Source organism: Panthera uncia (genome assembly GCF_023721935.1).
Source record: "Panthera uncia isolate 11264 chromosome A1 unlocalized genomic scaffold, Puncia_PCG_1.0 HiC_scaffold_17, whole genome shotgun sequence".
Taxonomy (NCBI): Eukaryota; Metazoa; Chordata; class Mammalia; order Carnivora; family Felidae; genus Panthera; species Panthera uncia.
This window is the reverse complement of record NW_026057577.1, coordinates 52,719,018-52,741,627: the sequence shown is the minus strand read 5'-3', so window position 1 is coordinate 52,741,627 and position 22,610 is coordinate 52,719,018. Positions and strand designations below refer to the sequence as shown.

At 37.3% G+C, this 22,610-nt stretch overlaps 1 protein-coding gene across 6 annotated transcripts in view; it reads right to left on the bottom strand.

The window, feature by feature from the left end:
• Window positions 1–22,610, bottom strand: part of TNPO1 (transportin 1) — a 93,587-nt gene that overhangs the window by 50,718 nt on the left and 20,259 nt on the right. For 5 of the 6 annotated variants that reach the window (XR_007461771.1, XM_049649617.1, XM_049649620.1 and 2 more), the window contains exons 2-3: window positions 5,588–5,701; window positions 2,756–2,831 (exon numbers count right to left, since the gene is read on the bottom strand). Coding sequence is in view for 5 of the 6 variants with exons in the window: in XM_049649617.1 (XP_049505574.1) it covers window positions 2,756–2,831; window positions 5,588–5,701 (190 nt within the window). In the remaining variant the exon portion in view is untranslated. Of the gene's footprint in view, window positions 1–2,755; window positions 2,832–5,587; window positions 5,702–5,834; window positions 6,246–22,610 lie in introns of those variants that run through there. The other variant, XM_049649618.1, reaches the window with a different exon arrangement.

The window sequence follows — 22,610 nt, the reverse complement described above, 5'->3', positions numbered from 1 at the left end:
TTTCTTTGCTCATAAACCCCACTCAGGCCATCACAGTAACACAGGCTAAAAGCTTTTGTCACCATCTAGTAACTTCTTCCTGGTTTCAATTACAACCCATTCCAATGAGTAAGTTAAAATGAAACAAAAACACTTCTAAATTCACTTGCAAGTTTAAAACTGCCATATAATAAATGAATAGCCAGATATTTAACTTCTACAAGCAATAATCCCTTTTGTCTTGTTAGCCCTTAATAATTCAGATAGTTTTAATTCCAATAACATATTTGTTTATAATACACACTATCATTCTTACAATAAATGATACAAGATGAGTTTTAATAGGCCACAACACAAGGTAGAAGTGATTTAAAATTAAAAATATAAAGCATTCTATATTAAAATATTTATCTTCATTAACATAAAAAATATCCTCTCTCCTAAATGCATTAAGAGCCACTGATTATCCATTTCTTTTTTTTTTTTTTTTTTTTTAAGTTAAGGCTTTACTTTACTGGGCCTCAATTTGTTGATTTGTAAAGCGAGGGAATTAGATGAGCTTATCTCTGAGGTCTCTTCCAGATCTAAAATTTTCCTCCATGATTCAGTGTAAACAAATTCACAAGAGAAATGGTGAAAAGATTACTAAATAAGCATTTCCACTTCAAGATGTTATTTATGTTCCTTCACTAATAGGATGATCCCAATGCCAGGTTTTTCTTTAAATAGAAAATGGAATATAGCAAGCTCATGTCCCAAATAAATAAGGCACAAGAAATATTAACTGTTAAACAAATGTTAAGCTTCTATCGTGTCCTGTGAAAAATGGTGACTAATAAATTGGAGGCAGTTATATCCAACTGCTCGTGATTTGAATTGTTTGTTTGCTTTTAAGAATACTTATTTATTCTTAACATCTCAAAAAAGCTTTCAGAAAGAATATTTTAAACATCTTTAATATGTGGAACTTAGGATGTGCACATGGACAGGACAGAGAATAGATGAACCGGTGAAAATAAATTTAAAATTTTCAAGTAAAACAATTAGTTTAGAAAAATTCATTTCCTAAATATAAAGTTCTTTAAAAAATGAGTAACACTGACTTGATTACAAATTAGTATGTGGGAAAAATAAATTTCTATATTAAGAAGCAAAGCATCAAGTACATTTATCAAACTAGGAATATTAGTTGCTTAATTTCAAGATATGCTGAAGGAATTTTCAGTTTCTTAAAACCCAGATTTAGAAAGTTTGAAGTTGCCATTACATCCCTCAACCATAAATTAAAATCCCTAAAATTAACATTTAAAATTAATCTAAAAAAATTACTATACTGTATAAAAATATCAAATCTGATAAAAGTATTAAAATCTGTAAGATTAGGGAGATTTTACTACACAGGAAGGCAATTTACCCACTAGAGCCTTGGATGCCTAACCCTTACAGACAAGACAGTCTGGCAGTCTAACACAGGGCATTATATAGCTGGAAAAAGTAAGACAGGTAAAATCAGTGTCAGAATCAGTGTCAGAGTCTAAGACTTCCCAAGTCCAAGTGCCCGGTTTTGTTTTTTTTCCGTTTGTTTGTTTTTTAAATAATTGCACTATGGCTTCTGAAACACTAATCACTGAACAGGGTATAGTGCTTTCAAGTAGAGGCCAATCAGTTGCTTAATAGTAAGTATTTTCACGCCTTTTGTGTGTCTGACAATGTTCCAGGAAGAGAATCTTCAATATTCAGGTAACTCGATAAAAAACAGCTCACTACAATGTAAGTTCCATGAGGGCGGAAATTCTTATTTTTTTGTTCACTTTCATTGCCCCTGAGCCTGGAAATGAAATGGTGCTCAATAAGTATTTGAGAAATGAATGAATAAAGTCTAGTGGGAAACACTGACATATATACAATAAAATGACCATATCATTTAAAAATAAAACTAGTTTTCATGCTTTGAATTGCCACAAAAGTAATTTAAGTTTAAAATTATTGTAGACTGGGGGTGCCTGGGTGGCACAATTAAATGTCCAACTTCGGATTACGTCATGATCTTGTGGTGTGTTTGAAACCCGCGTCAGGCTCTGTGCTGACAGCTCAGAGCCTGGAAACTACTTCAGATTCTGTGTCTCCCTCTCTACCACTCCCCAGTTCACACTCTCTCTCTCAAAAATTAACAAACATTAAAAAATTTTAAATAAAATCGTTGTAAAAGAATAGTTAATAAAGTTTCATTATATTGTTTAATATATACAGTTAGAAGTTTTAAAAAAGTCACAAAAGTCTATAAAGAGAATGATCCCAATTTTAATTAAATTTTAAAATAGTAAATAGCCATATAAGACTGTAGAATTAATTAATCAAGAATAATAGTAAATTCTCTCTGGGCGACAGGACAAGTGATTTTTCATTTTGGTTATATGAACATTGAATTGTTTTCTATGAATCCACATATATTCAGTTAATGAGTAAATCCTGCATTCAATCTGTTATGACATTCATGTACAAGGATTCAAGCAAAATACCAAAGTAGACTCTGTAATACTCTTTTCATTCACAAAATATGAAGGAGTTTATGATAAAAACACCCGATTAACAATCGAATGTTTATTAAGGATCTAAATTAAACTTTAGAGTGGACTCTTAAATCTCTCTGCCATTCCACATCTGTAAACCAGTGGTTACTATAAAACGCAAACCTTTGAAATTAATAACTCTCAGTATATTTTCATATATCTTGAAGACAGTTCCAAGTAGTTTTATCAATACAAACCTCACTTACCTTCAGATTTTAATTTCGTAAGAACAAAAATCAGGTAGTTGTTAAAATCTGGATATTGATTGAGTTGTTCCAGTTTCTAGAACAAACAGTAGTTAAGGAAACTTCTCAATGTATCGAAGGAAGAAATTAAGCATTTTCGATCTAAAATAAGGAATCCCGTTTGTGATATTTTAAACATTGCATTTTCTTAGAAAGTAAAATTTTCTTACTAAAACCATCAATACACTATCCCAAGAATGCACTAATGGTTATGTTAAATCTCTTTGGTGCTTTATGGCTGAAACATTAAACTTAATACTTTACATCAATTATATTCAATACAACATAAGCCAAGTTCTGAACAGGGTATATGCTCAACATAGCAAAAAAAAAAAAATTTCAAAAGAGAATGTTTTATTTGAACTTTAAAAACCTTAACCAGAAAGGTATTTACGTATAGAAATAATGACAAAAATGAAAAGCATCGCAAAGAAATGAAAACAGGTCTTTAAAGATCATTGACAGAACTTTATAAAATGGCTTTTCAACTTAGAAATCAAAAATGCTTTTACTAGACCCATTTACTAGACTCATTCTACTGAATATAAAATGCCACTTACACACAAGTCTGTTATCAAATCTTATTATGTAAGGTCAGTATGAAATTACTGAAATGCAACAGTTCCACAATTGTGCCCCCTCCCCAAGATCTAACATTTCTAGTGACATACATTTGCAGGTATTTCATTCTGTTGGCAGTCAACACTGACATGATACTCTATTATATCTTTCTTCATGCTCTCTTAACCTCTAATTTTTTTTAACACTAATTGTTTTCTTAGACAGTAATATTCAAATGTTTTTATTCAGCAGACCTAAATTTATTTTTAAATTAAATCCCTGATACAAACTCTAGGTACACCGTATTAGCTATTTACTACATACTAGAATACCCTCAATAGGTAGTGGTCAGATTAACTAGCAAAAGCATTCTCTACAAAATTTCCAAAGTCTACTTTCTTAGACCAAGAAAAAAACCAATGGTTTTTCTTTAGTCAATGGCAAAGACTAGCATACTGATGTGGTAATTTTTCATAAATATTTCCTGCTAAAATTTACTTGAGCTATCTATCCAAATTTACTTGAGCTTTCTATCCAAATTTTATTAATGGTCTTGCAAGAGGTAATTAGGCCTATACAAAAACAACAATGAAATAAATGCTTTCCTAAGGTCACAAAGGAACAAGATCATCCATCGTTAGGCACTTAGAAAATATAAAGCAATACGTATTTTTAAATACTATTCGCTTACTGAAATTTAACTTGTTTCTTTTGCAGAAGGCATACTATGCTCCAGGCACCCAGAATAAACTATAAATTTGATGGTTAGCCCAAGCACAGTTCCAGGCATATAAAAGGTATTTAATAAATAAGTACCAAAACAGGAATCTATAGTGCTACAGAAAAAAATTACAAGGTGGTTATGGCTTTGGCTCCCTTAAGAAATAACTGTGTCATACAATATCCGTAATTAATTCAATAAATATCAACTTCTATCATTCCTACAGCTATAACAACACAAATTAAGACTGGGCCACCACAGGGTTTCAGATACAAGCACCCACACACCCCAAAACTCTACCCTTCCCTTGGTACTGGCACTATCCCCTTCGGTTTTAAATGAGCAGTATTATATTAACCAAGAAGCTACGTGCTTCCTCCTCTATTAAAGGTTTTAAGTTACAGCAATGCAGTACTTCTTCGACACTTATTTAACAGAATTTCTCATGGAATTGTATGTAATTTCATGTTTACAAGTGTATTATGTTTAAGCCCTAAAGGGCTTACTTACCAAATTCTAGTTTTGCTGTTGACTAACAATAAAAATCAAGAGATTTTCTGCAAAAAAGCAGACTTAAATTGTTTAAAGAATTCACTTCTTTGGTCTCAACAGGGATAAGGTTATTTATGACTGGGTGAGTAAATTTGTCTCCTTTATCAGATCCAATGATCCGATATTTATTTGTCCACAGTTCAGGACACCATAGAAAACACAACAGAGGTTTTGCTGCTGCTTTTAACCTTTTCGGTCTCTAAAATCACAGCAACATGACCGCTACCCCAGCAAACTCCTTAAACACTGGGTACCTGAGCAGTCAACCTTTTGAGCCACAGAGACTATTTCACTCGGGAGCCAGGAAGCCTGCAACAGGTGTGAGCACGAGCAGCCCTGGGGTGAGGCCTGGGACCCCCTACTTGTAGGTCTCCAGCACTTTTAGGGCAAGGGCCCTAAAAAAACCCCAGGCCCAATGCGGCGGCAGTTTAAACCCCGCGCCAGCTCCACCCCATTTCTGGTCGGATGCTCGGCCGGCGAGTCCCGTCTGGCACGCAGAGTACTCCATCCGGACTCTCGGCCGACCCGCTGCCCCCTCCGCGCGGGGCGCATTGTGTGGAGCCGGGGGGCCGGGGTCTGCAACGCACCCGGGCCTCGCCCGCCTGCGCCGCTCTCCGCCCCATGGGCAGGTCAGCGGTGGGCGGGCGGGGACGTGGCGGCCGGGCGGGCGCACATGTAGCGATCGCGGGCGGCGGCCGGGAGCCCCCGCCTCCCGCGGGCCGGAAGCCGGCGGCCGCGGCAACACCCCGGACCCGGGCTCGAGGGCCGCGTGCGCGAGGCGCCGGGCAAGAGCTGCGGCGGCGGACGGGCCTCTCCCCGCGGGCGGGCAGGCGGACGGAGGGCGGAGGGATCCGGGGAGCGGGAGGAGGGGGAGGGGCGGCGGGAGCCACCCGGCCGCCGGGAGCGGGCCCCGCGCGGGGCGAGCTGCGCGGGCGTCGGCAAGGCCTCGGAAAGGATACTTGTTGCACGGTTCTCTGGATGGTGGTGTCTGGGGACTGGGACTCCTTCAGCAGCTGCAGGATTTGCTGAAGCCCTTGCTCGTCAGGTTTCCACTCATACTCCATCTTGGTTTGCTGCAAATAAAGCCAGACACAGGAAGAGACGGAGCAAATGTTACTCCCCGTGCACAGGCCCGAGGGCTTCCCGCGCCGAGCAACCCCCTTTTCCCCGCCAGAACGACCCCTCTGCTCCCCACACGCCTCGGACCTGCTTGGGGTGCCCCGAAAGAAGTCTCGGACGGCGAAACCCGGGGGAACTGATCCTAGCAGCTCGGCCGCCAACGTCTGCTGGTGCTGCTGCTGCTGCTGCCGCCGCGGCCGCCGAGCGCAAGGAGCCGACCAGACTGAGTCACCGCGAATTTGCAATCTGGCCCCTAGATCCGCTCACGGGAGCCCCCTGGGTCCTAGTGCCACGCATTTTTCTCCAACCCAACCTAACTAGAGTTCCGTACAGTTTATTACTGATTTAACGACTAATCAGAAGTCGAGTCCTTATCAAAACCCCGGAGAAACACCTGAAGAGATCTGATATGGGGTATTAGTTATTTTAAATTAACATGGTGAATAATGGAAAATGACTGAAATAGAGGGAAAAGCCTGGTAATTCCCCCGACAATTCAACAATACTTAGAAAAAATAAAAATGCTTACATTTCAACTCGATATAACTGGCACTAATATTTAGTCTAAAATATTAAAAATGTATTGCAATCACAACCCACATCTTGATAAACACCAAATACTGCATTTACATTTGCACGTGATTGAAAAAATTGCATTCTTTTATAAACTTAAACTTTTGAACTCTTAACTGAAATAAATTACATCTCAAATAACCACATTTCACAACTAAGGGCTTTGGTTGGGATGAAGGAAAAACAAGAGAAGTAACGTAATTTTATAAGTGGATGGTGTTTAATTCTATTAAAGTGTTCTCACATACATTTTCTCATTTGATTCTCTAGCCAACCTGGGGACGTATATTTGACCCCATGTGCCAATTAGGGATCAAAAAGGTCTGAGCAAAATTACCACAGTTAATTAGCAAAGACTGGGCAGAGTATAGGTTTCTTAAGCTACTAAGAGTTGCATTTGCTACAATCAGTTGAAACTATTATATCAGTGACACAGTTTCATTAAAACTAAATGCTTAGACAAAAACAAAAAAGTATCAAGCATAAATTATTTGTAAAAATCAAACTGAGTATGCTGAATTTTTCATAAGGCTTTACTACTACATGATGGTTGACAACTGAAATTACTCCCTCCCTAGTAGGGGTTAAAATTACCTGACCTTACTGTAGGTCTCTAGTTAGCACTGTTTTTCTTTCCTTCTTCCTTTTTTTCCTTTCTTTTTAAACCTTTCCTCTCCCCTTCACCCTTATTTTCTGGTTAATATCCTGTAATGTGGCTTGCTCACCATCTCCTATGGACTTCCTAAATGACCCAATGCAAAAAACTGTTCTTACTTAAAACAAACCTCCCCCGCCCACAACGATCATCTAAACATATCTATTAATATTATAATGTTTTTATTCCAGTCTTTATTCTGTGTGCTTATATGTACTTTATATTTTATAATGGGATTGCTGTTTCTTGCCCAACTTCATATATTAAATATTTATTGAAAGTATTTTTTAAAAACATGATAGTACTCCCTTGTATTGCTGTGCCACAATTTTAATACACTTTCAAATACACATAACCTGTACAAATCATAGGCATACAACTAAATGGGAGTTTTACAAACTGAAGACGCCTGTGTAACCAATGCTCACATCAAAATACATTATGATCATTACCAGTACCAAGGTTTCCATTGTACCCATCCCAAGTCATCCAAAGTAATTCCTATTATAATTTCTATCATACAAATCTCTCCTTCCCTCTTCTTTTTACTTCAGAAACTTGTTAACAATTACAAAAATGACAAGAAATCAAACAATATGGTTGTACACATAAAGTTAGTTCAATCCTACCTCCAAGCTTATGTCCACAACAGAATCAGTATTAAGTATGATATTAATCCTGCTACACCTTTCTGTATTCTCAAACATGCATATAGTTCTGGTTTTGTTTTTTAATTTTTTTTAACATTTATTTATTTTTGAGAGAGAAAGACAGAGTGAGAGCAGGGGAGGGGCAGAGAGAGACGGGGACACAGAATCCAAAGTAGGCTCCAGGTTCTGAGCTGTCAGCACAGAGCTGGATGCAGGGCTTGAACTCACGGACTGGGAGATCATGACGTGAGCAGAAGTCGGAAGCTTAACCCACTGAGCCACCCAGGCGCTCCCATCATTCTGGTTTTGTTTTAAAAGCATACTACATACTACACTTTATTAATGCTACAACTTTTAAACACATAATATACCATCATTCCAGGCCTATATATATATATATATATTTAAGGCACTTTTTAATAGATGCACATAGGTATTTAGAATGAATAGATCATAATTTGTTCAACCACTTCTTGATTGGCTTCCAGGATGCTGATGCTTTTTTTTTTTTTTTTTTGAACACACAAAAAAACATTCTTGTATTAATGTCTCTACACAGTAGTGGCACCCCAGTGGGATTATTAGGCCAAAAGTATGCGCATTTAAAAATTTCTAACAGTTATTACCACATTACTTTCTAAAAACAGTTATGCAATTCACACTCACAAAGAATACGAATGTTTCCCACATCTCCACCAGCACATTCTTTTCATTTTTGTGAATCTAATGGGTGAAAACTTAATTGCTACTAATATTAGGGTAGGGGGCAGGGGAAAGTTAAAGGGAGGGAACCTAAAAATTTGGACTTCAGTTATAAATGGGAGCTGTAACCATGCACATCTCACCAGTGGAAGTGACATTTGGATAGCCTACTTAACTCCCTAGCTGCCCTTTTGAATAAAGTGAAGTCAGGGCCAATAGCAGCCAGGTTGGAAAGGCATCTTCATTACATCCATCCTGGGGATAAGAGCCCCCATAAGATCATTATCATGCTTCCATCTTTATTCCTGCACCCAAATAAGTAGAATTCTTTTTCTTCTCAAACAGTTTAGTATTTAAAACATTTAATTTGATCCACCCATGAGGATGGGATAGGTATAATGAAGAGAAACTGTTCCCTCACAACTTAATCAAATTATTGGAAACAAGTATTTTGAACTTCTATACCACATTTTTGTTACTGTGGTAAAATAAACATGTAACATAAAATGTGGTGTTTTAACCATTTTAAATATACAGTTTAATGGCGATAAGTACATTCTCATTGTTGTGCAACAATCACCACCTGTATCTGCAGAACTTACACATTTTAATAGCCATTAAAATTAGCAAGAGTCTGGGGCTCCTGGGTGGCTCAGTCGGTTGAGCGGCAGACTTCGGCTCAGGTCATGATCTCACAGTCCATGAGACTTCGGCTCAGGTCATGATCTCACGGTCCAAGAGTTCGAGCCCCGCGTCGGGCTCTGTGCTGACAGCTCAGAGCCTGGAGCCTGTTTCAGATTCTGTGTCTCCCTCTCTCTGACCCTCCCCCGTTCATGCTCTGTCTCTCTCTGTCTCAAGAATAAACAAACGTTAAAATTAGCAAGAGTCTTCTGCTAGGGTAGCCAGAGGGATCGCAGGGTTATTTAGGTAACGTCTAAAGTACTTTAAGCTAACCAAGGACACCAGAATTCTGAGGCAGAAATCATTTATTTAAATAGTAAACTACATCTGTAATAAACAATATCAAGATGAACACTGGATTTTCCTGAAGTAATTACTATTGTATTTGCATGTTGAAGACTGGGATATAACTGTTTCAAAAAAGGGAAGTAATACTTCAAATGTTTCTCTTTTAGAGTATGCAAATCATGCTGATTAGTCCACAACATTCCATGGTGAAACCGCCCCCCCCACCCCCAACCAAAGGCATTTCATTAGCCAAGACAGTTATCTGAACTAGCTAGACAGAAGATGGACCAGAATACAAAGTTACTAAGAATACTAAGTTACTGTAAGATACTATTTGGGGTCTTCAGAAAACCAAAGAGTCCCAAACTGTTAAGAACTTAAATGTACATAAAAATTTTGAATTTGCAGGGTGCCTGGGTGGCTCAGTCAGTTGAGCATCCGACATCAGCTCAGGTCATGGTCTTCTGTCTTTGAGTTCGAGCCCTGTGTCGGGCTCTGTGCTGACAGCTCAGAGCCTGGACCCTGTTTCCGATTCTGTGTCTCCCCCTCTCTCTGCCCCTCCACCACTCGTGCTCTGTCTCTCTCAAAAACTAAATAAACATAAAAGAATTTTTTAAAAAATTTTGAATTTGCTAGAGTTGAGAATCATGCGAGGTAAAGAGACTGGTTGAAAAAAGTAATAATAAATCTAGTTTCTTCTCTGCTGGAGGGGCTGTAAACTATAGTTTAAAAAGCAGATGGGAAGTCTGGACTCAACCAACCTAAGTTTAAATCCTAGTTCTTCCATTTAGTAGCTGTAAAAACCTGGACAAGTTAATTAATCTCTCTGAGCTTTAGTTTGTCAACTCTAAAATGAGAATATATCAACTCTGTGATAGGACTGTATGTACCTGCCTGGCATATGGTATGATTTGAAATATAGAAGTTTTAATTGTCACACCAAAGGTGTTCTACTGCCTGCAAGATAAAATCTAACTTCTTTTGAATGGATCTGGTTTCATGATCTGGTCCATCACCTCAACAGACAGCTTTATCTCTTATGACTTAACCTCAAACTTTACTCTCCACCAACACCAACTGAGCCTCTCATACCTCTGAGCCTTTGAATAGGGATTTCCTGACTGGAACGTCCTCTTTACATTTGGCCATTTGGCAAACTCCTTCTCATTCTTCAGAGCTATGCTCATCTATTCAATTCCTAAATATCTACTGAGCGTCTTCCTTGGCACTATGCTTGATACTGGATACTATTTCTCTTCCATGATATTATTCTAGGACCTCCCGAACAAGACTTAAGTGGTTTTTTTCATTAGAGATCCAAAGTTTATAGCTATTTCCATTTCAGAAACTATCATATTATAATTATTTCCAGGGCTGTCTTAGCAATAGATCATGTGTTCCTTGAGAAGAGGGACAGTGTGTTTTTGCCCTCTTTGCCCAGAAGAGTCTGAGTCAATAAATATTTGTTGAACAAATACTATTGCTGTTGCCATTAATTCAACTGAATATTAAGGTGAGTAACTACCATGTGCTCAATGAGCAATGAAGGTTCAAAAGTAAGTAAAATATTGTTCTTGCTCCCCCACGCTCTCATTTAGTGAGAGAGACAGATGTGTGGTCTATGAATGCAGCATATGAATAAAGTACAATAGGAAGAGAGAGGAACACAAATATATTCTGCCAGGAAAGAGAAAAGCGCTTTACCCCCCTTTGGTTCAGAGCTTTTTTTCCTCCTAATTTCAATTACATTCAAAAAAATATTTACTGAGTAGCCAGATGTTTCCACCGACATGATGAATTACTATGAATGTGGTAAATGTTGCTAACATTGACATGATTTCCCCAAATAGTGAACAATTCCAAACGAAACAAGGTATACTCTTCCTTCAGTAATAAAAGTTTTATTCCCAGAAACCTCAATATTTAATTAAAATCCTGCAAAAAATTCCACGTGCATATGTAAAATTATATGAGGTTTTAGGCTGGTATTTTTTTCCCCTATGTGACTATGTAGTGGAGCATTCAAAAGTCGTTCAGGGTTTAAGACAATTCTTAATGATGAACATCTAAAATCTCTCTGCCCTACCCACTAAATACCAAAAGCACCTCCCAAATTCTAGGACCCCTCCCCCTCGCCCCACCGGACAGCACTATGGTAGAGAAAGTATAGGGGCTGTGGGGACATTAAGCTGAACCTCCTTGAGGAAGTGACTTTTTACCTGAGAATCTAACAGGAATTACCAAAAAGTAAAAATGAGAGGAGGGCAGGGGCTAGGAGGACCTCACAGACCAAGGTAAGAGTTGGAATTCATCCTGAAGCTAATAGAGAGCTTGTGAGGGGGGTTATAAATTAATAGATGGCAAAACCAAATAAAAATATGGAAAATAATTACTCTTCCTAGGAAGTAGACATGAGGAAGGAGAGGTTAATCTTCTGCTGTTCAGGATTGTTTATTTTCACAGTAAGCATAATATTTTCAGACCAAAAATAACTTATGTATAAAACCCATCAGACTGCTATGTGGGAAATCCCTGGAAGGGGCAGGAGCCACAGAAGACCTAACTGTCCAATCTGCATTTAAAATGGAGTTCCAGTTTGTTAGGGGAAAGTCTGCCATATTTCACTACCAAAAATACTACCAAAAAATCTGGCTAAATAGTAAAGGCATAAATACATCTATTATTTTGTCAATAATAGCAACAGCTAATGTTTTTGAGTACTAGGCAGTGCCCTAAGCACTTACATATGCCAACTAATTTATTCCTCAGAACTTTATTATGTATTAATATTACCTATATTTTGCAGATCAGTAAATTGAGGCACACAGAAGTTACTTGCCCAAGGTTACTTACATAATAAATGAATCCCTCATTCAAACCCAACTAATCTAGCTCTAGAGTCCAGTCTCTAAGCACCTGATATTACTGTCTTTCTAAAAAAACTCATCAATTTCTGTAAACTAGGAAACTAACCATAAATAGAACCATTTGTATTCTAAAAGAATGACAAGTATTTGATACCTTTGTAGTGAGGTAAAAGACAAAATTTTAAATCACATTTCACTGGGACACCTGGGTTAATCAGTCTGTTAGGCATCTGACTCTTGGTTTTGGCTCAGGTCATGATCTCACAGCTCGTGGGATCGAACCCTATGATGAGCTCCACAATGACAGCATGGAAACTGCTTGGGATTCTTTCTCCCTCCCTCTCTCCCTCTCCCCCACACTCTCTCACTCAAAACAAATTTAAAAAATCCTATTTCACTATTGTAAAATAAATAAAACAGTAAATATAGCAGTATGTATATTACGAACATATAATAAAAATGAGATATTTCAATAGCACTGAGTACGTGAGTTCAAAACATCCTAAATCTAATCTTTAGAACATCCCTTTACAGGAACTAGTTGGCAAGTATTATCTTCATTTGACCAACAAATAAAACAAAATACAGCTTAAGTTATTTGCTGAATGTGAATCAGATTTGTAGACTTCCAAAGAAAATGTCTCTTACACTGGCTTTTTACAAAAAGATGCTAGGATGAACAAGGAAGAAAAAAATCAGAGATAATCCAAAAGGCGAAAAAGATCCTCCTATTTCTTTTAAAGTTACTTAATAAAACTTTTATGAGAAATTGAATCAAAGCTCAGGTATGAAAGGAAAAAAGACAAAGTCTAAAGGCAGTCGATTAATAATAACTTAAAAAATGAAGCCTTTTAATGTCAAAGAATCAAAATGTCAACAGGCTTGTTAAATTATAGCTATCAGTGAAACTAGAAAGTCCTTTAAGAGATTTATAAAGTAATCAGAGATTAAGTCTCAAGAAAGAAAAGCGGAAAAAGCAAAACCCAACTGTTCAGCCCAAGCTACTAGAAAGGAGCTCAAACAGATGGAAGGGTAGGGACCACAGCTTATGGACCCTCTGCTGTTACAAGGTGGAAGGCATTGAGCTGGTTTTAAATCATCCTTGATTGATTGATTAGGGTGAATGATCTAGTTTACCACTCTGAAGAATTATGCTAAGAAGGGAAAATTATATTGGGGCACCTGGTGGCTCAGTCGATTAAGTGTCCAACTTCGGCTCAGGTCATAATCTCATGGTTAGTGAGTTTGAGCCCCATGTCAGGCTGTGTGCTGACAGCTCAGAGCCTGGAGCCTGCTTCAGATTCTGTCTCTCTCTCTGCCCCTCCCCTGGTTGTGTTCTCTCTCTCTCTCTCTCTTAAAAATAAACCAGAAAAAAATCTTTAAAAAAAACAAGTTAAAATTATAATCCTCAAGCACAAAGTATTGTCATCTAAAAACTGAAAAGATTAATAAGAAATAACAAAGGACAATGGAAAATGGGCACTAAGGAAAACTTAAATATATTCTTAGAGTGCCCTTTCAAGACCTTTATTCATTTTTTTAAATGTTAATTTACATTTGAGAGAGAGAGAGAGAGAGAGAGAGAGAGAGAGAGAGAGAGAGCGCGCGCACATGCGCATGAGCAAGCGAGCACGCGCAAGCAGGGGAGGGGCTAGAGAGAGAGAGAGGGAGGGAGGCACAGATTCTGAAGCAGGCTCCAGGCTCTGAGCTGTCAGCACAGAGCCCTACACGGGGCTCAAACCCATGAACTGTGAGATCATGACCTGAGCCAAAGTTGAATGCTCAAACAACTGAGCCACCCAGGCGCCCCTCAAGAAGACCTTTAAAGACGACTAGACATCTGACTCAAATGCTAAAGTTTACAAATATTAAAAAAAAAAAGTCTAGTATCACAGTAAGCAGGTGGTAATAAGGAAAACTTGATCCCAAAACCCAATCCAATCTACAACTAGGTACTTCCTATATACTTCTGCTCATTTAATATGCACAGCAGCACTATGAGGTAGATACTAACTCCATTTTATATTAACCGAGGTTGGGAGAGGTTAAGTACTTGCCTGGCCAATATGTGGCAGATATAGGCACTCAAAACCAAATCTGTGTATTTTCAAAATCTGTACTGTGCCTAGCAATAACAGCAACCCTGTTATCATTTATGGAGCACTTCTATATGGCAGTTATTTACTAAGTGCCTTAAATGCATGATCTCATTTAATTTCATGAATAGGGACTATTATCATCTCCATTTTATAGAAGAAGAACAGGCTTAAATCAAGTGTTCGAGGTCACAATGAACAAAGGCAGGACCCAAGCCCAGATGTACCTGACTCCAGAGCCTGTGCACTGAACCATGCTGTCTGTCATATTATTCTCTTTCTGCTACTTTCAAGAGTATGTGACTAACCATTAACACAATTCCTGGATAGATTTCTCTTCTCCTCTCTATTTTAAGCATCACCAAAATTCAACAACTCTCTTGATTAGTGTTTACTTTCTTCAGTGCAAGTGTGATAACTGCACCTTCCTTTTCAGGGTTTAAACTTTTCTTTCTTTCTTTCAAGTTTTATTTAATTAAGTAATCTCTACACCCAACATGGGGCTCGAGCTCATGATCCTGAGATCAAGAGTCGCATACTCTTCCAACTGAGCAAGCCAGGTGGCCCAGAGGGTTTAAACTTTTTATTAAAAAAAAAAAAAGGGGGGCGCCTGGGTGGCTTGGTCGGTTAAGCGTCCGACTTCGGCTCAGGTCATGATCTCATGGTCCGTGAGTTCGAGCCCCGCGTCGGGCTCTGTGCTGACAGCTCAGAGCCTGGAGCCTGCTTCCGATTCTGTGTCTCCCTCTCTCTCTGACCCTCCCCCATTCATGCTCTGTCTCTCTCTGTCTCTCTCTGTCTCAAAAATAAATAAACGTTAAAAAAAAAAAAAGGTTTATTATTTTTGAGAGAGAGAGAGGGCGCACAAGCAGGGGAGGGGCAGAGAGAGAGAGGGAGACACAGAATCCGAAGCTGCCTCGAGGCTCTGAGCTGTCGGTGCAGAGCCCAACACGGGCTTGAACTCAAAAACTGTGAGATCATGACCTGAGCCAAAGTTAGACGTTTAACTGACTAAGCCACCCAGGTGCCCCTAAACTTTTTATTTTTAATCAAATAAAAGACTGATAGCAGTAATATTTCCCATATGCTTAACTTCTGGTCACATCATTTTCATCAGCTTAAAATAGGATGTTATAAATATAAGATATTGTATGTAAGCCTCATGGTCACCACAGAGGAAAAATCTGAGATTATGAAAAAGGAATTAAAGCATACTACTACAAAAAGTCATCAGCTCACATAAGAAGATAGGAAGAAACAAAGACTCTACAAACCAGTCAAAAAACAATTATCAAAATGACAGCAATATGTCCTTACCTATCAGTAATTACTTTAAATGGATTACATTCTCTAATCAAAAGACAAAAAAAATGGGAGAATGTATTAAAAAAACAAGATCCAACAGTATGCTGCATACAACAGATTTATTTTAGCTTTAAGAACACACACATACAGAGACTGAAGAGATAGAAAAAGGTGTTTCAAGCAAATGGTAACCAAAATAAAGCAGGGCAGCAGTACTTAGACACAATAGATTTTATTTCTTAATTTTTATTTTTTTAAGGTTTATTTCTTTATTTTGAGAGAGAGAGAAAAAGAGAGGGAGGGAGGCAGAGAATGAGAATCCCAAGCAGGCATCAGCAGAGCCCGATACAGGGCTCAAACTCCTGGAACCGTGGGATCATGACCTGAGCCAAAACCAAGAGTTGGATGCTTAACCGAATGAGCCACCTAGGCACCCCAACACAACAGATTTTAAACTAAAAATGCTCTAAACAAATAACTTCATTATGGTAATATAAAAAAGTCAATCAAGAGTTTATACATTAATTGTAAATATTTATGCATCCACTATCAAAGCACCTATATAATGTAAATATTAACAGAACTAAAAGGAGAAGTAAACAGCAATACAATAATAGTTGGGGATTGTAATATCCCACTCTCAACAATGGATAGATCATCCAGACAGAAAATCAATAAGGAAGCAGTGGACTTGAACAACACTATAAAGCAAATGGACCTAACAAACATTCCATCCAACAGAGGCAGAATACATATTCTTCTCAAAAGCACATATAACACTTTCTACAGTAGATCATATGTTAGACAATGAAACAGTTTCAATAAATTTGAAATAGAAATTATATCAGGTATCTTTTCTGATCACAATGGTGAAATTAGAAATCAGTAACAGGAAGAAAGATGGAAAATTCACAAGTACATGGAAATTAAACAACACACTTCTGAACAACCAATGGATCAAAGAAGCAAAAGAGAAATAAAAAATATCTTAAGACAAATGAAAAGGGAAATCCAACATACCAAACATTAGAAAATGCAGCAAAAGCAGTTCTAAAAGTTTAGACATAGGCAAATATATATCTCAAAAAAAGAAATATACCAAACAACGTAACTTTACACTTGAAGGAACTACAAAGAGAAGAACAAAGTAGACCAAAGTTAGAAAAAGGAAGGAAAGAATAATAAAGAGTAGCGTAGAAATAAATGGAATACAGATTAAGAAAACAATAGAAAAGATCAACAAAACTAAGTGTTGATTCTATGGAAAGATAAAATTGACAAACCCTTAACTAGACCAAGAAAAAAAAGACAGGAACCAAATAAATTATAAATCAAAGAGGAGCTATTACAACTGATACTACAGAAATACAACAGATCATAAAAGACTACTATGAACAATTATACGCCAACAAATTGGACAACCTAGAAGAAATGGATAAATTCTTAGAAACATAAAACCTACCAAAATTGAATCATGAAGAAAGAAAATCTGAAGAGACCAATAATAATAAGGAGCCTGAATCAAGTTAAATCCCAATAAAGAAAAGCTTAGGACCAGATGGTTTCACTAGTGAATTCTACCAAACATTTAAAGAAAAATTAACATCAATTCTTCTCAAACTCTTACAAAAAACTGAAGAGAGGGGAACACGTCCAAACTCATTTAATAAGGCATTTCTCTGATAGTGAAGTCACATAAGGACACTAGAAGAAAACTACAGGCCATTAATATAAATGTAACATTCTCAATAAATCACTGGCACAATGAATTCAACAGCATATTAAAAAAATCATACACCTTGATCAAGTGGGTTTAGTCTCTGGGATGCAAGAACAATTCAACATACACAAATCAATCAATGTGATATATCATATTAATAGAATGAAAGATACAAATAATATGATTTCAAGAGATGTGGAGAAAACATTTAACAAAATTCTATTTCCATTCATGATAATTCTCAACATATTTAGTATATAAGGAACATACCTCAACATACTAAAGACCAAGTATGACAAACCCATAGGTAATATCACACTCAGTGGTGAAAGGCTGACAACCTTCCCTCTAAAATGGGAACAAAATAATGGTGCCCATTCTCACCATTCCTATTCAACGAAGTACTGGAAGTCCTAGCCAAAGCAATCAGGCAACAAAAAAGAAAAGGCCTCCAAATCAGAGTGGAAGAAGTAAAACAGACATGTCTCTATTCACAGATGACATGACCTTATACATAGAAAATCCTACAGACTCTACAAAAAAACTAATTTAGTAAAGTTGCAGGGTACAAAATGAACATACAAAAACCAGTTGCATTTCTATACAGTAACACTAAATTATGTGAAAGAAGAAATAATCCCATATACAACATCAAAAAGAATAAAATAATTGGAAATAAACTCAAACAAGGAGGTGAAAGATCTGTACACCAGAAAACTGTAAGACACTGATGAAAGAAATTAAAGAAGATACAAACAAATGGAAAGATATCCTATGTTCATGGGTAGGAAGGATTAATATTATTTAAATGTTATACTACCCAAAGTTATCCAGAGATAATGTAATCCCTATCAAGATTCTAATGGCATTTTTTTTTTTTACAGAAAAAGAAAAATGAATCCTAAAATTTATATGGAATCACGGAAGACTTTGAATAGCCAAAGCAATCCTAAGAAAGAACAAAGCTAAAATTACCATATTTCCTGATTTCGAAGTATACTAAAAAGCTACAGCAATCAAAACAGTATGGAACTGGCATAAAAATGGACACACAGACTTATGGAACAGAATAGAGAGCCCAGAAACAAACTCATGCATGTACAGTCAAGTAATATTTGACAAGGTGGTCAAGAATACTCAATGGGGCAAAGACAGTCTCTTCTCTTGTGTTGGGAAAACTGGATATTTACATGCAAAAGAATGAAAGTGGACCCCTACCTTACACCACTCAAAAATTAACTCGAAAAGGATTAAACATAGACTTGAACATTAAGACCTGAAACAAAAAAAACTCCTAAAAAAAAAAAAAAAAAAAAAACAGGGAAAAATCCCCTTGGCATTAGTCTTGGCAATGATTTCATGGGTATGACACCAAAAGCTCAAGCACCAAAAGCAAAAATAAACAGTGGGATTACATCAAACTGAACAGCTTCTGCACAGCAAAGGAGACCATCATCAAAATGAAAAGGCAACCTACAGAATGGGAGAAAGTTTTGCAAACCATGTATCTGATAAGGACCTAATATCCAAAATATATAAGAAATTCCTACATCTCAATAGCAAAGAGCCCAAATAATTTGGAAAAAAAAAAGGGGGCAAAGAACCTGAATAAACAGTTTTCCAAAGAAGATATTCAGATGGCCAACAGGTACCTGAAAAGATGCCCAACATCACTAATCATCAGACAAATGCAAACCAAAACCACAATAACATTAACACCTCAAACCTGTTAGGATAGCAATTATCAAAAAGAATAGAGATAACAAGAGCTGGCAAGGATGTGGAGAAAAGGGAACTCATATTGATGGGAATGGAAAAACAGGATGGAGGCTCCTCAAAAACTTAAAAATAGAACTATCATATAATCTAGCAATTCCACTTCTGGGTATTTATCAGAAGGAAATAAAATCACTATGTCGAAGAGTTATCTGTGCCTTCGTATTCACTGCAGCATTATTTACAATAGTCAAGACATGGAAATAAATTTATGTCCATCAACAGATAAATGGATAAAGGAAATGTGATGTATACTGGACCCTTGAACAACATGTTGGGTTTGAACTGTATGGGTCCACTTAGATGCAAAAATTTGTTTGATACAAGTACTGTGTAAGTGTATTTTCTTAATAACATTTTCTTTCCTCTAGCTTACTTTATTGTAAGAATAAAGTAACACATGTTAACATATAAAATATATGTGAATCAACTTTTTATGTTATCTGTAAGGCTTCTGGTCAACAGCAGGCAATTGATAACTAAGTTTTGAGGGAGTCGAAAATTATACGTGGATTTGCGAGTGCACAGTGGTCAGCACCACTAACCTCCATGCTACTCAAAGGTCAACTGTATATACACATTGTGTGTGTGTGTGTGTGTGTGTGTGTGTGTGTGTGTGTGTGTATGTATATATATATAAATATATACACACATAAAATGTGTGTATATATTTATATATATACATACATAAAATGTGTGTGTATATATCTATATATATCTATATAGATATGTATATATAAAAATAGTATCACATATTGAGAAATAAAAAAATCCACCAAACTCACAGAAACAGAGAGCAAACTGGTGGTTACCAGAAGTAAAAGGGGGGAGGGGAAATGAGTGAAGATAGTCAAAGGATACAAACTTCCACTTCTAAGCTGATCAAGTTCCAGGACGTAATGTATACCATAATGATTACAGTTAACGATACTGTATTATTATATTTGAAAGTTATTAAGAGAGTAAATCTTAAAAGCTCTCACCAAAATAATAATAACAAAAATAAATTGCAACCATATGAGATAATGGATATGTTAACTAACCTTACTGTGGTAATCATTTCATCTTACATACATAAATCATCATGTGTACATCTTAAATTTCTGCAATGTCATATGGCAATTTTATCTCAATAAAGCTAAAAAAATGTTTTTTAAGTTTATTTATTTTGAGAGAGAGAGAGTGAGTGAGTGTGTGAAAAGGGGAGAGACAGAGAGGGAGAGAAAATTCCAAGCAGGATCTGTGCTAACAGCACAGAGCAGAACCTGATATGGGGCTCAATCTCACAACTGTGAGATTATGACCTGAGCCAAAACCAAGAGTCAGACACATAAATGACTAAGATACCCAGATGCCCCTAAAAAAAGTTTTTTAAAATAAATAAGTGAATAAGAAATAAGAGTAAGAAATAAGTTTTACCACTGTTCCCCCACCCCCAAAAACAACTTTGGTTTGGAACGCAGGCCTTCCTATTCTTATTTCAATGTTTCTTCCACTCTAAACTGTTTCTTTAATTCACGGTTCACAAATATGTAAGTATAATTAAAAGAGTAGCTTGTCTTATTTTATTATTTAAAAAAAAATTTTTTTTTAACGTTTATTTATTTTTGAGACAGAGAGAGACAGAGCATGAATGAGGGAGGGGCAGAGAGAGAGGGAGACACAGGATCGGAAGCAGGCTCCAGGCTCTGAGCCATCAGCTCAGAGCCCGACGCGGGGCTCAAACTCACAGACCGCGAGATCGTGACCTGAGCTGAAGTCGGACGCCCAACCGACTGAGCCACCCAGGCGCCCCTAGAGTAGCTTGTTTTAAAATAACATTGCTTGGTTAAGAGACTCTTAAATATGAAGAACAGAGGGTTACTGAAGGGGTTTTGGGAGGAGGGATGGGCTAAATGGGTAAGGGGCATTAAAGAATCTACTCCTGAAATCACTGTTGCACCATATGCTAACTTAGATGTGAATTAAAAAATAAATAAGTAAATAAAAATAATAACATTGCTCGGGGTGCCTGGGTGGCTTAGTCAGTTGACCGTCTTACTCTTGATTTTGGCTCGAGTCATGATTCCAGGGTCGTGGGAATGAGCCCTGGGTTAGGCTCCAAGCAGAGTGGGAGCCTGCTTAAGATTCTCTTTCTCCCTTCACCCCCTCCCCTACTCAAAGTCAAAGAGTCAGATGCTCAAATGACTGAGCCACCCAAGTGCCCCTACCTTATGTGTTTATAAAGTGAGACACTGACTGTACAGTTGATAGAAATCTAAGCTGATAAATTTTAGAAAAATTAGAGCGAGCACATTAGGACAACCATTACAGATCATTATGGTAACTACAAGTATATTGTTTCATTGTGGTTAGATTGCTCCTAAAGTTCTCAGGTGACAGGGCCCTAGGAATTTCTCAGTCATGTCTAGAACGATCCCTGATCGTTATGGGGTAATGAGTGGATTGAATATTTCACATTTTCTAGTGTAAACAGAAAAAGGAACATAGCAGTATGCTCACTGGCAAGGGCTGAAGTGGAAAAAGGTCAGAGTCCTTTAGCCAATAAAATAGAAAAGTGGTTGGTAGGCTGATTATTATTAGCTTGAAAGATTGAAATCTTTCTCACATGTAACAGGGGCACATATCATTCAGATTTCAAGTGTGAGAAGTCAGAGACAGGAGAAACAGTTTATGAGAGGAGATAAATTTTTACAATTTTTGTTCCTATGCTGAATATTGTTCTGCACTATTTATTGTTGGTAAGCAGGAAGATAGAGTTCAGGAAGCATGGGTTCCAGAGTCCTACACACAGGGGTTGAAATCCCAATCCTCCCCATTGTCTTTTTTAGGAAAGTAGCTTAACTTTCTTAGCCACAGTTGAGTTTTCTGTGAAATGGGTTGAAGAGAAGATTAAATGAGAATGGAAACTGCTGCAATAGTAGGTAATGTTCATTCCCTTCTCACTTTACCTCCCACCAAAATTATCAGTAAAACAGATTTACTGACAGCAGTTTGTACCACCAAATACCCATTAAGATGAAGATGACATTTTTTTTAAGATTTTATTTTTAAGTAATCTCTACACCCAACGTGGGGCTTGAACTTATGACCCTGACGTCAAGAGTTGCATCCTTCACCAATTAAGGCAGCCAGGCACGCCAAAGATGAAATTATTTTTGTATTATCAAAGAATATGCAACAAAATGGGCTGCTTGAATCACTTAAATGAGAGTCTAAAGAAGTAAAGATCAAAATAGAAATATTGAAGGAGAAATAAAAGTATCAGAAATCAAGTGCTAAATATATATTTTTCTAGTTTATTTACTTATTTATTTTGAGAGACAGAGAGAGTGCAAGCAGGGGAGGGGGAGAGAGGGAAGAAGAATCCCAAGCAGGATCTGCATTGTGAGTGCAGAGCCCGATGCAGGGCTCGAACTCACGAACTGTGAGATCATGACTTAAGCTGGTATCAAGAGCCGGTCGCTTAACTGACTAAGCCACCCCAGCGCCCCTCAAATGTTGAATATTAAATCAGACATGAATGTAATCAATCTGTAAAAATTTTATAAGG